The following is a 21,189-nucleotide window of genomic DNA, read 5'->3' as shown; positions in this document are numbered from 1 at the left end:
AAAGTCATGGCACAGGCAAGCACACGGCATACAAGGGAATTCCTAGAAGTGTGGTTTTCCGCAAACAGTTCTGTCAACAGACATGTAGATCTCGATCCTATTTATAAGTCAGCGCAGGCAAAATTCCAGACCACGATGCACAGAGTTTGCCACACAACCAATCAGTGATGAGAGACCCCTCTCTACATCACAAGTGAGTTTCCGTAATGACGACCAATCAGCTGACTGATAAGTACATAAGGGGCAAACTTTCAGAGGACACATCACAAATGAACAGTGCACTGATGACATCTCCTCATTTGATGATGAAACGTTTGCAAATTTATTTTGTGTATTTGCCCATGAATATATATGGGCCTACCCTTTGAAACACAGACTAGTTTTTCGTTCTTATCTAAAGCACAGACAGGGGATTTGTCAGTTATAAGAACATGAGAAATAGGAGCAGGAATAGGTTATCTGGCCTGCTGAGCCTACTCCGCCATTCAATAAGATCATGGCTGATCTGGCCATGGACTCAGTTCTATTCTAGCAAACCAGTACCTTGGAATGGTATCTTATGAAATAAATGTTGAGGTTATTAATGGGTTAATCCTATGCCACTCAGTCAGCCTCTCCCACTTGGGAGGGGTTCACATATTGCACAAGCAAGGTTATCAATGGAGGTCAGTTGAATATCCTCCATGCTGGCCTCCTGGAGTGTGCTCTGCATAATATCGAATGCAATATGGTGTCAGAAGTGGTTGATTAATGATGAATTCGGGCTACAGACCGAAGGAGACCCCTTACAGGAAAGAATTTGCAGTAAGTTTGTTCTTGTTTGTCTATATCTGTGAGAAGTGTCCAGGGACTTGTTGGTCTTGTTATGAACCCGCAGGTTTCCTTTACTGTGGACTGTCACTTTAAGAGCCCCTAAGTGAGGCGGGAATATGATGTCAGTCACAGGCTGACATTGCTGACTGTGAACTTAACCACAGGGTGAGAGAGAGAGAGAGAACCAGCTGCTCAAACTTCAGCTGTCACTGCAATGGTTTGAAATTCTTTTAAGCCCAAAAGATTTGGTTAAATATCGGCACGATGCATAACGAATCTGGGACAGTCACTTTATATAATCCAAAGGAGTGGATTTTTTGCGATATCCTGTGGGGCCACCTATGTGTTAACCCTTGCCTGGGTATGTTGTGTGGTAATCACTTGAAGACGATATCCTTGTGACAAATCACTTTCGATGATAACTCGTATGTTGACTTGGAGTGATACGATGGACAAGATCTTCGACGACGATACTTTCGTTTACCTGTGAAATTCAACATAACCACCTTTTCTCTACATTTCACCCTGGATTACAAATATCTCTCTCCTATCATTCATTCCATGGATGAACTGAACTGAACTTTCCTTCTTTATCATCTCAAGACTTTAAGCTTTATTTCCCCAAGCTTATATTCACTCACATATACCCACTCGCATATACCCACAACACTGTCAACATTTGTTTACCTTGGTTAAGTTACGATATTAGAAGTAGATACTAATAAAGATAGTGGTTTTAACATTAAAACCCGACTCAGTGTGAAATCTCTTGCTGCTGGTTTATTTCTAAGATGTTACAGTTCGTAACAGTCTGCACTGCCTGTGCTGGTTGCTAATTGTATGTAGCATGAGGCTAATTGTATGTAGCATGAGGCTAATTGCATGTAGCATGAGGCTAATTGTATGTACCGTGACACTCAGCTGAGGACCACCCAGGGTCACGAGGCAACGCTTCAGGCTGCTCCCAAAAGTGGATGCATTGTAATAATCTGTGGGCCACTAGCCTGGGGAACTGAACAGAGACAGAGAGAGAGAGAAAAGAAGACTTTTGTTGTCCAAATAAATAAAACAGTAAATAAACAAACCAGAAAATGCAGCAAATACCTGCAGTGCCTACATCCACTTATCTAATAAAGCCGCCCTGAGATATTCGATTTCTCTAAACCAGGGGACTTTGAGAGATGGGACTTTAGGATTGCAAGCAATCTCACTCAGGCTTCAGAAGAGCATCAAGTAAGCACACTGATATACTGCACGGGTGACAAAACAGATGACATCATGGGTGGACCAGTTCAGAAACTGGAACAACCTAGGAATGTATCAGAGATTCAGTTTCCTTGACATTGTAAACCAACTGGTTTGTTCCAGATATGGCAGAAAAAACAAAGCCACAATGTGACCTCCTCTTTCAGAGAAATGTTTGGACTTGGGACAAACCACAGGAAAAGTAATTCTCCTCACTTAAAGCAGAGCTTATCTCTCCACCAGCACTGGCATTCTTTGATTTGAACAAAGCAACCAAGGTCTCAGCAGATGCCCCTTCCTTTGGCTTCCCTTCCTTGGTCAGAGTCAATGTGACACGGCAATCCCCATTGGGAAATATACAGTAGTCCCTGAAGAGTTTTTGCTGTGTGAATGGCAGTGGCTTCCCTTGCTGGAATAGTTTCCACCCTTCTTGAAAACTTGTCCACTGTTACCAGTGTATCCTTGACACTTTGGTAAAGAAATGTAGTCCAATTGCAGGTGTAAAAATAGACAGGTGGGCAGGAGCATTTAATTGTGCTAGCTTTTCTGCCGCTCCAGGATTCTTCTGGCAGGCCATGCATCTTTCAAATATTTATTCTGCCTGTGCCCTGAACTTTGGATTCCACCAGCTCTAGGAGAACCTATCAGTTATCTTTTGCACACCACTCTGTCCAAGGGAATGCGCCAGATAATGGATCTACCTGTAGTTGGTGCTACTAGTCTACGACAAGTGCTATATCTCCAAACTCCATCACCATTTAACCTCCCGTCATTTTCCAGCCAGAAGCACTTTTCCTGGCTAGAACTTTGAGCTTCCACTTCTCGAATATCTTATACTGTGATACAGAGGGCAGCTTTGTTTCCATAATTCCAGTTGTTGAGTTCACTGTATATGTTGTCAATACTTTTATTTCTTTTACTCTTTCCCATGCTGCCCTTTTTTGCAGTTTCATCTGCAAATGCATCCCCAGGACTTTCCATTGTAGTTATTTTGGAGTGGCTTTTACACTTTAATATGGCAACTTCTGATGGCAATTGTATGACACCAAGAGGTTCTTGTCCTTGATTGGGGTTCCTGCAGCTGTAAGAAATCTTCCTTGTCTCCTGAAGTTTTCAAAATCATGAACTATGTCAAAAGTTGACATGAACAATGTTGGCAGGAGGAGGAGATGACAGCGCGACGCAGCTCGCAGCGGCCGCTCCGGTGGTGATGTCTGTTATTTGTCAAGTAGGGTGCCGTGCACAATCCTGATTTGATCGAGACGGATGTGAGAGCATGGAGGAACATCTGGTGAAACTTCTGAAATGGCTGCTTTGCTGCTGATGCTGCTACTGTGTGGTCCAGAATCTCCGGAGGGGAAGGCCCAGAGTCCTCAGCTTTGCTTGTTGCTCGACGGCTGGGGCGGGGTCGAAGCGCTCGGCAGAGGATGGTGCTCGGAGAGGCTGTGTCAGAGGGGCTGGTTGGAGGCTCGAAGTTTTCGGACGGACTCAGATTCCGCTGTGGTCGGATGCTTCCAATGGTGCTGCATCGGCAAGTTGGCGGCGCTTGAAGATTCATGGCGGGGAGAGTTCCTCCCTCCTGCCAGCTGGGTGAGATGATAAGTCTATTGGGACTTTGAGAGTTTTTTTTACCGTGCCCATGATCTGCTCTTTATCAAATTATGGTATTGCTTTGCACTGTTGTAACTGTTATAATTATGTGGTTTTGTTAGTTTTAGTCTTGGTTTGTCCTGCGTTTTCTTGTGATATCATTCTGGAGGAACGTTGTATCATTTTTTAATGCATGCATTTCTAAATGACAAAAAACGAGGACTGAGTGTCCTCATAATCTAATCTAATCTAAGCATATTGAGAATCAGTATAGATATTAGTCAATCTTCCTTCTACTAACTTATAGGCTTCATTCAAGCGTTTTAGTCCTGTCTGTTGCATAGAGGTACCATATGCTTCCCAATTCCAGCACCTCAATTCCAGATAACACAGCCCAACAGTCAGTCTAATTCCTCTCTCAATCATTGAGGAGCCATCAGATCTGGGTTCAATAAAGGTGATTCTTTGTAATAACTTGCATCTTCTTGGCATGTTATTGTTCTTGCACAGTCATGGTTATCATCGTTTTCCATGTGTGATGGTTGCAGTGCAGCTGATTTTCTGGACTTGCTCCCTGACTGATGATATTAGATGCTTCAAGAACAGTAGACTGCATGGATCACTGAGCAGCTGTCACCTGAGAGGCCCTGTCCATAGTCAGTAAAGTGATCTGAGCGTGGACATTGTTCATTTTAAATTTGATCAAGCATGATGCTAGAAACAGCCATGACTACTAGATAGGTTGTCAATACTGCTTGTAAACACAAACCCCATCTTAATACTACGTTATCCAATCTAGCAGAGTAATAACTAATAGGTCTCTGTGTTCCTGCAGTAAGACTGCCATCATGTTGTCATGCATCTTTACTGACAATCAGGGATTCCTACTGCTGGTGCAGTGCACAATGCCTCCTTTAAGGTTTGAAAAGCTTTCAGATGTTATTCATTAAGAGTCGCAGGATCATCTTAGTGCTTACTGCCCTTTTGCAGATTGTTGGATGGTTGAGTAACTTCAGCACACAAGTCGGCCCATGCTCTGTTGTAGTTGTACAAACCCAGAAATAACCGCAGTCACTGAATTGTTGTAGGAGGTTTCACTGACTTAGTGGCTTTTACACGATCTTCAGTGATTTCCTGCTTACCTTGGGAAATTTTCTATCCCAGGTAAATTACTTTCTCTTGTTGCAATTGTGCTTTGTCTAGATATTTGCTTTGTGAACTTTGAAGGATAAATAATTGAGCAAATAAAATAGATCACATTCATGCTGCTCTGCAGCTTCGAATGCAATCAGGACATCATCCAGATAATGTGTGATAGTTAAATCAGTAGCTGGTAAGTCTCTCAAATGTTGTCTCAAAGTAATGTGATGGACAGCGAAACTGTTGTGGAGCCCTTGCGGTAGCCACATCTACTGGTATTGTTGACGAACAACTGTGAAAGCCAAACACGGTTGACATTCAGGTGCCAGTGGTATGGACCAGAATCTATTGACCATATCAATAACTGTAAACCACTTATGTGATGGCTTCAAGACATTGAAAATAGTTGATGGATCTTCCACTAGAGGGGTTAGTGTGTCAATTAACAGTGGTTTCATCTTCAGTCCTGCGTGTCTTCACTTCTTTTGTCTTGATTGGAGAAATCTGTAAAATAGCTGTCAATCTTATTGTTTCCTCACTGTCATGCTCACTTGAGTCACAAGGGGGCGCCATAGCGTCAATGTCTTGTCCATCCTGTACTTCCCCCGGAGATCAGATGGCGGCGCTGTATCTAGAAACTGTCCGACATGGGCTGTAATTATTCAGAGTTCAGATGGTGTCGCTGTTTCAGGGGAACTGCTTGATGTGGGCTGCAAATTCTCAATATTCGGGTGGTGTTGCTTTCTCAGGGAACTGTTTGACGTAGCAGGTGTTTCCCAGGGCAGTGCAAGCGGCAGAAGTAGCATCACTGACAGTGTCACTAGAAGACAATTGTTGTACAGCCAAGAAAATAACAATTAAACAGTCTAAAAATTAAATAGTTGAACCCAAAACCAATTCCATCAAAGTGTGATTAATCATGTAAATGCATTAATTTACAATCAATTATAGGACATCACAATAATAAAGAAAGAACCAAAGAATGGAGATGAGAAAATCTGCAGTTGTTGGAAGTCCAAGCAACACACATAAAATGCAGGAGGAACTTAGCAGGCCAGGCAGCATCTATGGAAAAGAGTAAGCAGTCAACGTTTCGGGCCAAGGCCCTTCATCAGGACTGGAAAGGAAGATGAGAAATTAGGGCAAAAAGGTGGGGAAGGGGAGGAAGAAGTACAAGGTGGTAGGTGATAGGTGAAACCAGGAGAGGGGGAGAGGTGAAGTAAAGAGCTGGGAAGTTGATTGCTGAAAGAGATAAAGAGCTGGGGGAAGAGGAATCTGACAGCAGAGGGTAACAGACCATGGAAGAAATGGGGAGGAGCACAAGTGGGAGGTGATAGGCAGGTGAGGAGATAAGGTGAGAGAAGGAAATGGGATGGGCAATGGAGAAAGGGGGTGGGGAATTGCCAGAAGTTCAAGAAATCGATATTCATGCCATCAGATAGGAGGCTAACCTAGGCAGAATATAAGGTGTTACTCTTCCAACCTGAATGTGGCCTCATCACAGCAATAGTAGAGGAGATATGTTGGAATGGGAATGGGAAGTAGGATTGAAATTGGTGGCCATCGGGAGATCCCGCTTTTTGTGGCGGACAGAGTTTAAGTGCTTGGCAAAGTGGTCTCCCAATTTAAGTTGGGTCTCACTGGAAGCACCGGATACAGTTGATGATCCCAAGAGACTCACAGGTGATGTCGCCTCACCTGGAAGGACTGTTTGGGACCCTGAATAGGAGTGAGGGAGGAAGTGTAGGGGGAGGTATGGCACTTGTTCCGCTTGCAAGGGTAAGTGCCAGGAGGGAGATCAGTGGGGAGGGATGAGTGGACAAGGGAGCTGCGCAGGGAGGGTGGGGGGGTGGTGAGGGAAAGATATGCCTGGTGGTGGGATCCCATTGGAGATGGTGGAAGTTGCGGAGAATTGTGTGCTGGATGCGGAGGCTGCTGGGATGGTAGCTGAGGACAAGGGGAACCCTATTCCTGGTGGGGGGGGCAGGAGGATGGGGTGAGGGCAGACGTGCATGAAATGGAAGAGATGCCAATGAGGGCAGCGTTGATGCTAAGGGAAGCAAAGCCCCATTCTTTGAAGAAAGAGGACATCTCATTAGTTCTGAACTACTGTATCTAGAATAAAGACTAGGAGAATTTAGCTCTAATCCTGGTCATTGAGTTGTAGCTGATCTGCACATATTGCTTCCTGCCAATTGCAAGGCCCCACTGAAGATCTAAGAACCAAGAACATTGGATCCCTGGCCTTTCACAGTTGCAGGGACATGTTTGGGATGTGTACCTGTACTATTGCCATGTATTTAAATAAATCTTCAGAAGCAACTCTATTTAGCCAATGTGTTTGTAGGACTCTCCGTAAAATAAAGAGAGAACACTCACAGAAAGTCTTTTAAGCCACCTTTTCCTTTCTAATTTTCTTCCTGAATTACTGTATTGAACATTGCAAATTTGGCAATTTTAAGATTCACTAACTATAGTTTCCATATTTAGCTGATCATAATGTGTCTTTTTTGCAAGACCATAGAAGCATAATTAGGCCATTTGGCCCATTGATTCTTCCCTGCCATTTCATCATGGCTGATCCAATTTTCTTCTCAGCTCCACTCTCCTGCCTTCTCCCCTTATCCCTTCATGTCCTGACTAATCAAGAATCTATCAACCTTTGCCTTAAATATACATAAAGACTTGGCCTCCACAGCTGCCTGTGGCAAAGAATTCCACAGGTTCACCACTCTCTGGCTAAAGAAATTCCCTCTCATCCCCGTTCTAAAAGGACACCCCTCTATTCTGAGGCTGTGTCCTTAGGTTTTAGACACTCCCACCATAGAAAACATCCTCTCCACATCCACTCTATCAAGGCCTGTCACCATTCGTTAAGTTTCAATGAGATCACCCCTCATTCTTCTGAATTCTAGTGAATACAGGCCCAGAGACTGTGGGCATGTGGCCAAATGGTTAAGGCATTCGACTAGCGATCTGAAGGTCATGAGTTCGAGCCCCAGCCGAGGCAACGTGTTGTGTCCTTGAGCAAGGTACTTAACCACACATTGCTCTGCGACGACACTGGTGCCAAGCTGTATGGGTCCTAATGCCCTTCCCTTGGACAACATCGGTGTCATGGAGAGGGGAGACTTGCAGCATGGGCAACTGCCGGTCTTCCATACAACTTTGCCTAGGCCTGCACCCTGGAGACTGAAGACTTTCCAGGCGCAGATCCATGGTCTCGCAAGACTAACGGATGCCTTTATTATTATTATTATTATTATTTACAGGCCCAGAGCCATGCTTCATAAGACAAGCCATTCAATTTTGGAGTTGTTTTCATGGCTCGTCCAGAGGTGTGTTGACACACTCACAGTCATGTTGTGACGGCAGGGACATGGTAGTGGAATCCTCCAAACCTTGGTGGGCTGGTTTAAGGCGATCTACCGAAAGGCATTCAGGTTTACCCCTCTTAGCTATGATAAAAGTCTTTTGTCTCTGTTACAAAGTACAGAAGGGCCGTCGTAAGAGGACCTAAGACGATGTTGGTGTGCACCATGGTGGATGAAAGCAAACGAGTTAGAATATAGGACAACAGGAACCCAAGAGTGCTGTACACCATGATGAGAGGTAGGAATAGGTGAAAAGGAATTGAATTCACTGAGCAGGGTGGAACAATGTTGAGAGGCTGACCAGGTGGTCATGGCATCAGGAGTAAAATTACCTGGCACTCATGATGGCTGTCCATATACCAACTCAGACATGGATAACTGCAGGTCCTCTTTTGGAGCTGTTCTGAGCCCCAGTTGGATCCATGGGGGACAATCATGCCAACACTCATCCATCAGGGAAGCCCTCAGAATAGCTTTCAATGAACGGTGAAACCGCTTGCATAGGCCATTGGACTGCGGGTGATACACCATGGTGTGCTGTAAGCCTGATGCCAAGGATCTGGGCCATCGCAGCCCAGAGGTCTGATATGAATAGGGGACTGTGGTCAGAGGAAATGTCAGATGCAGTGCCAAACTGAGCAGCCCAGGTGCTGATGAACACTTGAAGCACGTCTGTGGCCATCGTCGATGCTAGAGGGATGACCTCTGGCCACCTGGTGATACGGTCCACCATGGTGAGGAATTATGTGAAACCTCGGGAGGATGGAAGAGGACCAATAAGGCCCACATTGACATGGTCAAATCGTCGCTCAGGGACCTCAATATGTGCCAATGGCGCCTGAACGCGACAGTTAATTTTTGCCCATTGGCACTCCTTACAGGTTGCAGTCTAATCACACACGTCCTTTCTAAGCCCATGCCACACAAACGTTAGTGCAACCAGTTTCTGTGAGGCCTTCCAGCCTGAATGCAAGAGGCTTCTGTATGGAGTCAAGTCTCCTGCCTCCTGCCTCCAGCCTCGCCTCAAGTCTCCAGCCTCCAGCCTTGCCTTGTCTCAAGCCTCCAGCCTCTCCTCACCTCGTCTCTTGCCTAGCCTCGAGCCTGAAGACTCCAGCCTCCTGCCTAGCTCCAAGCCTGAAGACTCCAGCCTCCTGCCTAGCCTCTAGCCTGAAGACTCCAGCCTCTAGCCGCTTGCCAAGCCAAGCCAAGTCTCTAGCCTCTAGCCTCAAGCCTGAAGACTCCAGCCTCTTGCCTCCTGCCAAGTCTAGCCTCAAGCCTGAAGACTCCAGCCTCTTGCCTCCTGCCAAGTCTAGCCTCAAGCCTGAAGACTCCAGCCTTGTCCTGCCTGCTTGCCAAGCCTGGTCCTTGCCTAGTACTGGGGTCCGAGCCAGAGGTCCTTGTCCAGTCTCTGGTTCGGAGTCCAAGCCCGGGCTCCTGGCTCTCTTGTCCAGTCCTTTTCCAGGTTCCTGGTTTTCAAGTCCATGTCCTTGCCATCAGCCTGAATCCTAGTCCAGTCCCTAGTACTTCAGTGTCTGTGTCTTACACTTGGGTCCGTTCCCAGCCACCCCCCATTATGACAGCCAGGGGCTTTTTCCTGGGGCTGAAATGGCTAACACGAGAGGACATAGTTTTAAGGTGCTTGGAAGTGGGTACAGAGGAGATGTCAGGGTTAAGTTTTTTACGCAGAGAGTGGTGAGTACGTGGAATGGGCTGCCAGCGACAGTGGTGGAGGCGGATACCATAGAGTCTTTTAAGAGATTCCTGGATAGGTACATGGAGCTCGGAAAAATAGAGGGCTATGGGTAACCCTAGGTAATTTCTCAGGTAAGGACATGTTTGGCACAGCATTGTGGGCCGAAGTGCCTGTATTGTGCTGTAAATTTTCTCTATTTCTCTGTTTATGATAGGCATAGCAGAGCACAGGATAAGGATGTTCTGGAAAAGCAATTAAACTCGTCATTAAACGTCTAACAAATGCCTTCTGCCTGCATAATGTCCATATGCAGTGGTTCAAGAAGGCAGCTCATCACCACCTCCTCAAGGGCAACTAGGGATCGGCGATAAATGCTGGCTAAACTGGCGACGCCCACATCCCGTAAATAAATAAATTAAAAAATCCCTCCATGCTCTGCATATCCATGTGCCTGTCGAGGATCCTCTTAAACACCTGTATTGTATTTGCCCCCACTACCAGCGCTGGCAGTACATTCCAGGTATGCATTCTGCGTAAAAAATATCTTCGCAGTTACCCCCTGGGAAAAAAGATCTTGGCTGCGTACTCTCTCCATGCCTCCCATAATCTTGTAAACTCCTATCAGTCTCCCCTTAGACTCCGGCATTCCAGAGAAAACAATCCTAGCTCGTCAGATCTCGGAGATCAAGCTGATGGGAATCCATGCAGAGAGGATGAGCTCGAAATGCAAATTTGGAATTGTTGCACAATGAGGATTATGGCCAACATACTTCTTCTCTCTTTTTCAATCTTTTTATTAGTATCGCAGTGATAAAGATTAACATAACATAGTAATCATACAAAATTATTGGGATTACATTGTTGTAATTATCCAATATAAGTATAAACCCAGTTAATACATGGATATTAAACCTCCCAATCTTATAGGATACAAATATTATATGTAGACAAGTTATCATGAAAAAGGAAAAAAATATACCCCCCCAAAAAAAAACTAATCTAACAAAATAGACCAACTAAGCTACAGAAAAAAGAGACATGGGCTGTTGTGAAACATAAAAAAAAGAACCATTAGTGTCGTTGACTCTGATCCGATATCAATATATACTAAAAAGAAATAAAGTAGGTTTGGAAAAGGTCTGGAAAGATATTTTTGATATTATTTCAACCGTTTTGAGTATTGATTTACAACCCCACCCTATTACTGCAATTTTTGGGTTACCAATGATAGAAACAAATCATTTAACATCTTCAGCTTGTCGGATGATTGCATTTCTTACACTGATGGCCGGAAGATCCATTTTGCTGAATTAGAAAGAGATTAATCCCCGCACCACATTTCATTGGTTCTCTAAAACTATGTTGTGTTTAAATTTAGAAAAAAATTAGAAGTGTTATTTATGATCTCTCTATTAAATTTGAAAAGACTTAGAGTCCCATTTATTCAATACTTTCATATGATGTAATTTGACCTTTTCCATCATGCTTAATTGAGAAAATCTATTCCGGAACGACACTCTGTGCAACTGGGGCAGCAGCTGACGGCTTTCCCTACAACAGGCTAGGGGGACCTTTTAGTCGCAAATGGACTTGTCTCTTTGAAGATGTTTCGAAGAGTCCTTCACGTTGAGGAATTTCAGGAGGTATATCTGCTCTGAATGTCTTACAGCTTTCAGCTTGTATGCCTCTTGCTTTGCAGTCTGGGCAGGTAGCAGGAAGCAGAGCCAACAACTGGACGTCACTGCTCCGCTCGTCCCGTCCCGTCCCAGGTAGACAGACAGCCGTACGCAAATTCACTTGGACCAATGGCATTCGGCGCTGTCTCCGTGACGCCACCGCAGCGCTGAGCCAATCAGCGAGCTGGCGGCGATTTGAATGCCCGGCGGTTTGGGCGGCTCGGTCGGCGCAGCCATGGATGGCAGCGATCTGGAAAGCGGGCTGTTGAGGAACGGCTGGAGGTTCAGGCAAACCTTGGAGGGCATTTTCCTGAAGGTAATGAGTGGCTTGGTGCGCGGCGCGGCGCTCAGCACGAACGCAGTGTCGGTTTCTCTGGCGAGGCCGAAGAGCGGGCGCCAGCCCTCGGCCTGGCGGGGAATGAACCGGGATGGCCGAGACGCAAGCCTGCTCACCGTTCAAGGGATGCTATCGACGGTTAACTACTAATGCAGCTGGCTTGAAACACCTGGAATGAAAGATTGGATGTGCTTAGCTAAGTGGGACTACTTTACAAGGAGTTTTACATTCCCTGTTACCTTGAAGGTGCAGACAATGGCCTTGATCTGTTGTGGTTCCCACGGGGGAGGTTTCCATATAAAAACAACAAATGGGGAAGTTGGAGTTCCAGCGATTTTATAGATATTCAGATGTCAGAATCATGTGTGTTTTGGGGAGGAACTGGGAGCTCACATGTACTTGCATTTTGATTACCCGCTCCCCTCCCGACACTTCCCCACCTCTCAGTACTTCCCTTATCTTTTCTGGTGATCGAGGACGATGTGATCGTTGAAAAGTAATATTAAAATAACCTAGGGGTGTGGGGGATTGGCAAAGTAGCAAACAACTTCCTACTAGTTTAAAGGAGCCTCGGGTCTAATGAGAAGAGAAAAATGACGGACGTTCATTTTGCTAAGGAACTTAATGGTATTGAAGACTGATAAATCCCCAGAGTATTGAGTCGTCTGAGCAGACAAATTGTAGGTCATTTTCCAATGTAAATTTGTATTCTGGATTAGCTCCTGTAGACTAACGTTATTGTAATTTAATCAAGAAATATAGATGGTTAGCCTGCTGTTGATTGGAAAAATTGCACGGTGTACTAGTCCTGACGAAGGGTCTCGGCCTGAAACGTCGACTGTACCTCTTCCTAGAGATGCTGCCTGGCCTGCTGCGTTCACCAGCAACTTTGATGTGTGTTACGGTGTACTAGTAGAGTATTTGGAAAACTATGATTGGATCAATGTTACGTCAACATGGACTTCTGAACGAAAGATCATGATTGACAAAACTATTGAATTTTAAAAAATAACTAAATTGGTTTGTTATATCGTTTCATCTCAGTAGGAGAGAAAGGTAGTAATAGAATATAGTCGTATGGCGAAGGTGCACTGCAGACAGACAACAAGGTACAGTCGCAATGAGGTAGAGTCAGATTGAGTTCATTTTATTGCACAAGAGAGCTGTGTAACAGCGGGCCAAAAGCTTTCGTCAGCCCGGTGATGTGCTGTGTCCACAACTATACAGTTTTGTGCAGAGTAGTTGACAGGCTAAGCTGTAATACGTTGAGATTGGATGCATTCCGTGGTGCATCTATGAAAATTAGTGGGTGTCAACCGGGATATGCTGAATTTCTTTAGCCGCCTGAGGAAGCAGAGTCATGGGTGTGCTTTCTTGTCCATGGCGTCCCTGTGGTTGGACCAGTATAGGGCATGGGTTATTACTTCTAGGAATTCGAAGCTCTCAACCATCTCTACTTCAGTATCATTAATAACCCTGTTTCCTGAAGGTAATGGCTACCTCTTTTATTTTGCTGACATTGAGGAATAAGTTATGAAACTAGGTCTTCTATCCCATCCTTGTACTCGGACTGGGCTTTGAGATTTAGCCCACTATAGTGATACCATCTGCATACTGGTAGATGGAGTTGCATCATGTTGTGAAAGTGAGTGAAATATGGGGATGCAGCCTTGTGCGGCACCAGTGCTGAGGTTAAATGTGCTGGAAGTGTTGCTGCCTGTCCTTGCTGATTGTGGTCTGTTGGTCAGGAAGTCAACCATCCAGTTGTAAAGGGAGGCACTGAATACCTGGTCTAGGAGTTTGGAGGTGAGCTTGCTTGGAATTATGGAGTTGAAGGTGACACTGAAGTCATAAATAGTCTGATGCAGATGTCTTTATTATCCAGATGCTCCTTAGATCAGTGTAGGACCAGAGAGATGTTATCTACTTTGTCCTGTTTAAGCAGTAGACAGATTGCCTGGGAGGCTGGAGCTGATGTGTGCTGCCTAAAGCTCTTCATGTTGGTGGATGTCAGAGCCACCGGGCAATAGTCATTAAAGCATATTACCTTTTTTTTTCTTTGGCACCGAGTTGGTAGTGATCTTCCAAAAGCAGGTGAAAACCTCAGATTGAAGTAGGGAGGAGTTGGAAAATGTCTGCAAATTTCCTTGCCAGCTGATGCATGCAGGATCTAAAGACCAGGCCAGGAACTCCTTGAGGCCAGATGCTTTCTGCAGATTCTCTGGACCAAGGGTTCTGACCCGCGGGTCCATAAACCCCTCAGTTAATGGTTTGGGTCCATGGTATAACAAAGGTTGGGAACCCCTACTCTAGACTGATTCTGAGAATGGCATAACTGACGTATGAACGATTAGGTTGACTGGTCCTATTTTCCAAGAGTTGGAGTGGAAATGGGCCCTTGGGACAAGTTCAAGTTTGATTGTTATTCAAGCATGCATGAATATAACCAAATGAAACAGTGTTACTCTGGGGTCAAGATGCAAAACATAGTACCAACAGTCACAACACGAGGTGTGTATAGCAGATGTATGTGATTGCTGCCTTATCAGCAAAATACAGTCACACAAAAAAATATAGTCCAAGACCCTGAGTCCGTAAATGTTGCGGGAGTCTGCAGCTGAACACAATACAGCTCGTCTTCTGCGAAGTGAGCGGGGGCGCGGGTGGTGGCTGCACAGACTCCATCATGGATGCCATGCCACGCTGCACCGATTCCAACACCTCTCCCTGAACGGCTGTAAACAGGCGACACCGCAACTTGAGGCCTAGTCCTCATTACAACCGAGGCCGTGCATCTCCCGCACATCCGCCAATAAATCCGTGAATCGGGCTTACAGCGTACTGCATTAACAATGGCCAACAGAGTCTTGCGATTACAAGAAAAGTGACTAAGATGATCATTTGCTGTTAGACTGCACCTTGCATTCAAGCACCAACTCTTCTGACACCTTTCTGATGCAGGCAGCAGCACGATCCGCAGCAAGTCCAGTTTCTTCACTTGCTCGACCAGCGAGCAACTTGCTGCTGGGGTAGACCTGCAGTACTCAATGTCCTGAAGGGTGTTATGATCATAAAAAATAAGTTTTTTAAAAAAAAAAGCAATAACATCTTTGGTTGACCCGATAGAAGTTGCTGTGGTCAAACGCCCTGTCATTTTACTAGAAGAAAAATAGTCCAAATTGTCATTCCGACCAGCGTGTCACGCTGAGTTATTCCCATTTGCCTGTAATTGGTCCAGTCCCCTCTCCTATCGGTGTACCTTTCATACCCATGCACCTATCTAAATGTCTTTTAGATATTGTAATTGTACCCTCTTCTACCGGTTGTTCCATATACCCACCCCACCCCTTTAGTGTGTTGTCTTACCTCAGGTAAGGTGGCAGCATGCTTCGACACAGGGGCCTTTACAGAGCCAACCAAAGGGGTTGTCTGTTTTATGATTACAAGGTGCCACTGGACATGAAGAGCTTCAAGTACTGCAGGTCAACCCCATCAGCGAGTTCCTCGTTGCCCGAGGTGTAGACCATGTTGCTGCCTGCTACAGAGGTGTCTGAATCAGTGTGCAGTCCTACAGCAAGTGATTGTCTTAGTTGTTTTCCTTGTGATTGCAAGAGCCTGTTGGACATTGGTTATGTGGAATGCTGCAAGTCCGGTTCACTGGTTTATTGGCGGGACTGACAAGTGGAGCTGCGTGGCCTCAGTTGTAGTGCCCGCTGGCCCTCGTGCTGTAGTGTCTTCTGTTGCAGCTGCTGAGGAGCGATGATGCTGGATGTGGTGCAGCATAGCATCCATGCTCGTGTCGATGCTGCCCCCAGTGTTCCCTCAATGGAAAACAAGCTGGGTTGTGTTCATCAGCAGACTGCTGGGAGCATCCATGGACTCAGACTATATTTTTTTGTGTCACTGTGTATGCCTTGTGCTGTGTATGATTGTTGGTACTGTGTTTTGCACCTTGGCCCTGAAGTAATGCTGTTGTTTGGCTGTATTCATGTGTGGTTGAATGACAATTAAACCTGAACTAGTGGAAAAGCTATCCTCTCAGATACCCTTTAAATCTTTCCTTCCACCCACCTTAAGTCCTCTATTCTGGATACCCTTACCCTGGGGGAAATACCATGATAATGCATCTAACTTATGTCCTTCATAATTTTAAAAACCTCTATAATATCACCCACCGGTCTCCTTTGCTCAGGAAAACAGCCCCATCCTATCCAATCTCTCCTTATAACTCAAGTACTCCAGCACTATCTACACGAATCTTTTCTGCGTTATCTTAGCTTATTCTCATCCTTCCCTCTATATTTGCTCCTGTGGTGGGAATGGACAGCCTTAAAGACTGATAAATGTCTTCTATGAAGAATTTCTTCCTATGGAAGGCAGATGAGGCAGAATCATTAAAGGAATTGTATATGGTGAACAGCTAAAGAGATCAATGAAGGAAGTCAAAATAAGTACAGAATGTAGATGAGTAGCCATGATCATATAAAATGGAAAAGCGTGTTAAAATGGCCCAAAGGCTTACCCCTGGATTTTATTTTTTTATTTCCACATTAGAGGTTTGAAAGTTTGTGTGTTTTTTAAATTATCAAATGTGCCAATTAAGCTTATAGATATGGAATATAATTTAAATTTGGCAAATAATTTAATTGTTCTGATCTATGCAGTACAGTCAACCATTTGAAGATGACCTGATTATTAATCTTGAGGATATGACTGTTGACACTAAAACAGGTAAGACTAAAAACATATTTAAAGACCTACAAAATAGGTTTGTGCCCACTCTGCCTTTCAGAAATGGATGATCTTTTAATTGTCTTATTCTCCTGCACTAACGCTTGATTATCCTTTAATATCCTAAAGGCAATCTACCTCTGAATATGTTCATACTGGGCCTCCACAGCTCTTTTTCACAAATAAAATTGTGAAATTTTGGCATCTATTGAAATGTTCAAAACTGAAGTATTGTCATCTGATGAATTTCTCCTTCCTATATGTGTGAGGTGCTTCATGGCAATACCAGCACTCCAGCACAAGTATAAACAGAGGTCTTTGGATGTGCCATCTCATTGCAGCATTATGAGGAGAGTAGAGAATACAAGAACATTTTTGCACCTCATTGCATTGCCTTGATTTTTGTCTCTTGACTGAATTACTTAATTATTGCAAAATTTAAAATAAAGATGGGTTTAACTACTAATTTAAACTGTGTTGTGAACAAAGCAACACACATCAAAGTTGCTGGTGAATGCAGCAGGCCAGGCAGCATCTCTAGGAAGAGGTCAACTGTACCTCTTCCTAGAGATGCTGCCTGGCCTGCTGCATTCACCAGCAATTTTGATGTGTGTTGCTTGAATTTTCAGCATCTGCAGAATTCCTCGTTTATGTGTTGTGAAGTGTTTTTTTTAAGGTTTCCAGCATTATAATATTGAAAACCAGTTTGTCATGTCACTGGCATCCAGGAGATGCAGTATAAAAGTGGGACAAAGTGGTTCAGCATCTTCTTACAGTTTTGGATGAACTTCAATTTCGTTAGATATAATTGCTTTTCTCTGGCATTGATGAAACTTAATTTTTCACTCCATTTTAATTCAGCTTTTGCAGTAATTTAAGACATTTTGGAATGTTTAAAGGTTCATATTTGGTGTATAAAGTAGAATTGAAATTAACAAAAAATTAATTTGTACAGTAATTTGAATTCAGTGGTGATTTCCAACATTAGTGTTGAAGTATAATGTCTTAAACAAGGGGGTAGTGGAGGAACGGAGCGAAAACTTAATCAAAGATCTGCAATTTAAGGAGATAAAGAAGTTCAATGGGAGAGCTTTTGGCCCAACAACTGATGGATTACCTAACAATGTAACAGCAGAGAAGAGGTGTGTTTCAGTCTGAGAATTTGGTGTAAGGGGTTAAAGAGAACATGACACTTAAATAATGTAAATATGTTGAGATTTTTAAATTTAGATGTATTGGGGATGAGTAATGAGTCGAGCAAGACTTGAGCTGTGTTATTTGAGCAACAATTTTAAATGAGTTAAAGTTAACATTGACTGGGAAGGGTGATTAATACTTACTGGTGGTCTAGTCAAAGAATGCAGTGGAAGGGTGAAGGGATGGAAGAAAAGCCTGTGGAACCATAGATAACAAGGAATGGAAAATTAGTTATTTTTAAGATGTTCCTGGGTTGGTAAACAATTTAAATGGAGCAGAGTGAGATTCTGTAATGCTTAATGTCAGATATGATGGATAGATGAAAGTAATTCTATTTAACTTGTGCAAGTTTATTACTGTCAAACTGCTATATGTATTTAATATAAGACATAGGAGCAGAATTAGGCCATTCCTTCATGGGTAATTTATTATCCCTGACAAACCCATTCTCCTGCTTTCTCCCCATACCTTTGACGTCCTGACTAATCAAGAATCTGTTAACCTCTGCTTTATATATACATCCAATGACTTGGCCTCCAGAGCCATTAGTGGAAATGAATTCCACAGATTCACAACCCTTTAGCTAAAGAAATGTCCCCTTATTTCTGTTCTAAAGGGATGTCCTTCTATTTGGAGGCTGTACCCTCTGGTCATAGATGCTTCCACTCTACGAAACATCCCCTCCACATCCACACTATCCAGGCCTTTCAGTACTTGATAGGTTTCAGTAAGATTTCCCCCTCATTCTTCTAAACTTCAGTGAGTGCTGGCGAGCCATCAAACGCTCCTCATTTGTCAACCCTTTCATAACCAGAATTACTCTCGTGAACCTCCTCTGGACCTTCTCCAATGCCAGAACACCCTTTCTTAGATAAGGGTCTCAAAACTGCTCTCATACTCTGAATGAAATCTGACCAATGATTTATAACGTACTGCTGAGGCTTTTTTCCTTTTATAGTCTAGTCCTCTCAAAATGAATGCTAACATTGCTTTTGCTTTACTTGAAGCTTATAAGTATTTTGGCACAGTTTAATGCTACGTGTATTTGATGCATGGTGATGTATCTTCTGTGCTGCTGTTGAATGGCTTCAGTGGCCTGGGTTTGATATTGTCCCTGGGGGTTAGCTGTATGAATTCTCAAGATCTCCTGGTGCCTGAGGGTTTCCTCCGTGTGTATACAATTTCTTTCCACATCATTAAGCTGCATTGGTTGGTAGGTAAATTAGCAACCGTAAATTCATCCAAATGTAAGTGATTGGAATAGAATTAATGGCCATATAAGAAAATACGAATAGCAAGAAAAATGTGCTTTAAATTTGTTTAAAATGCTCTGAGATTCTGCATAGACTCATTGGCCTAATGTGCAGAAACTACATTTTTATATTGACTTCAATGGTAATGAAAACTGAATGTTACCAGTTTTGGTTGAAATTGTAGTTCATGTTTGAAGTCTTTTGGGATTTGAGTAGGTTTTAAATACTCTTTTGTGTGTATTATAATGTCTGTTCATGGCACTTGTATTCTACTCAAGAACTGTGATCTAGATTTTTAAAAAACCTAAATCAATCGATTATGCAATCTTCGTTCTCCACCCTAGCCGTATAGAAAGGGGGAAATGTTTTATGGTAACAGGTTGAAACCTTATTAACTTAGTTTCAACACTCAGGTTGGCCTCCCAAATTGTAAATTTGTGCAGTTCCCTTTCTGTAGAGGGTGTTGTAGTCTGATGCTTTTAATCGTAGCTTCTCTCAGAAGTCCGAAAAGAGGAACAAACTTGTTGCTTCACGGTTGTTTTAAAGCATTGATAAACAAAGGAAACAGGAGCAGAAGCTAGTAGCAGAAGACTTGAAGACAAGAGGCTAAGATGTTAAAGAAGATTAAGATGGTGCTGCTTTGTTTTTAGCTATTTTGTAACCATAGATAAGGAAAAAAATCCATTCAAATTTATAGATATGAGTTAACCAATGAAAAAGTCGTTATTCAAATAATGCTGTACAAAGAAGCTTCCGGAGCTTTTCAGAATTATACGTTGTATAACCACTAGAGGCATCTTAAACTTGCATGTAAAAACTACTTGTATATAAGCAGATAATTGTTGAACTGCAAAGAAAGTAACAATTAGACACTGATCCAATAGGGGCATCCATTAAAAATATAAAATTAACTTGGTATTTGTTTAGTTACGCTAAAAGAAATTAGAATATACTCTGAGCCTTGATAAATGCAGGTGCCAGGATAATTTTAACACTCGCAATTTTAGTAAAACTAATTTTTAATTCCCATCTTGGAAGGCATAATAGCACCAGTCTTATTTGCCAAAACCAAGCTGTAATGATCGAAGCTGTAATGCGTTTACTCTTTTTTTGGAACTTCCATTCTGAGTTGGTTTTACTTGTTATGTTTTCGTTATACATGAAGTGACACTTGAGTCTTTATCTTTCAGGTCAGAAGCCATGGCGTGCTGTTGACTTAAGCTTCTGTAAACTGAGAAAACTGAATAAAAATAACTGCAAGAAAAAGGTACATATGAAATATTGAAACAATGTCTTGATTCTTGGCAATTAGATTACTAGTACTGCCATATCAATTTTATTTTCAGATCTTCTCTTGGGTGGCCCTTCAGAATCAAGAATGACCTATTCCCATTTTGGTTTTGTAGGTTCTGAGATAGCTAACAAGGCTAGTGTATGGAACTGTAGACTCTTCTACAGATTGGCACTGCTTACAGGGTGGGTGAATGTGTAGTTGGTCAAATGGTGTGTACTTCTGCCATTTATGCAGGGTGTCTGAGTGCTTCCAATGCATGGGCTTGAAGTTCTCATTACCATTCCAAATGCTCCTCCCCTTTGAACGATTGTGGGCAAGATGTATCCGTGGGATGTTGTGCATCTCTAAAGAAAACCTTTGAATGCATCTTTGGATCTTTTTCTCAGTCCACTTACTTGTCTTTTCTGGTAATGGAGCTTGGAATTGTGTGTATGTTTTAGGATTCTATTATTGGGCATGTGAATGGTGTGTCTTACTGGAGGTAGTGATCATTGCTGTCTGGTTGATCATGATTTTTCTTTCAAAGTCCGTGACTGTGAAAGAACTTACAGGGTATAATCTATCTGGGTACCTTCATCTCAGAATAAGGAACATGTGGAAGGAGTATTTGTACGCTAATTGTCCAGTTAGACCTGTTACACTATTCAGTGAGATCAATGCTGGTCTGATATGATTTTTCCCCTGTTGGTTAAATATTCATTCACTGCAGCCTTGAATGTTCTGTTACTCAGCATCCAATTTTCCCAGTTAGAGAACACTGAAGATTCATTCTCTGAGCAAGGAAATTCCTTCTCATTTAAGTCCCAAGTGACCAATTTCTTTTCCTGTGACTTTCTACACCCTAAA

General features: G+C 43.2%; 1 protein-coding gene across 5 annotated transcripts in view; it reads left to right on the top strand.

Annotated features, from left to right (window-relative positions):
• The window catches only part of LOC140198948 (uncharacterized), an 82,053-nt gene that overhangs the window by 20,125 nt on the left and 40,739 nt on the right, over positions 1–21,189 (top strand). For 2 of the 5 annotated variants that reach the window (XM_072260249.1, XM_072260248.1), the window contains 2 exons: positions 16,533–16,599; positions 20,240–20,316. In XM_072260249.1, coding sequence (XP_072116350.1) covers positions 16,578–16,599; positions 20,240–20,316 — 99 coding nt within the window. In that variant the 5' untranslated portion in view covers positions 16,533–16,577. The other 3 variants (XM_072260250.1, XM_072260247.1, XM_072260246.1) reach the window with 3 other exon arrangements.

The sequence above is a fragment of the Mobula birostris genome, chromosome 6, assembly GCF_030028105.1.
Source record: "Mobula birostris isolate sMobBir1 chromosome 6, sMobBir1.hap1, whole genome shotgun sequence".
Lineage (NCBI taxonomy): Eukaryota > Metazoa > Chordata > Chondrichthyes > Myliobatiformes > Myliobatidae > Mobula > Mobula birostris.
The sequence above is the reverse complement of the archived record's forward strand: the minus strand, read 5'-3'. Positions and strand labels throughout refer to the sequence as shown.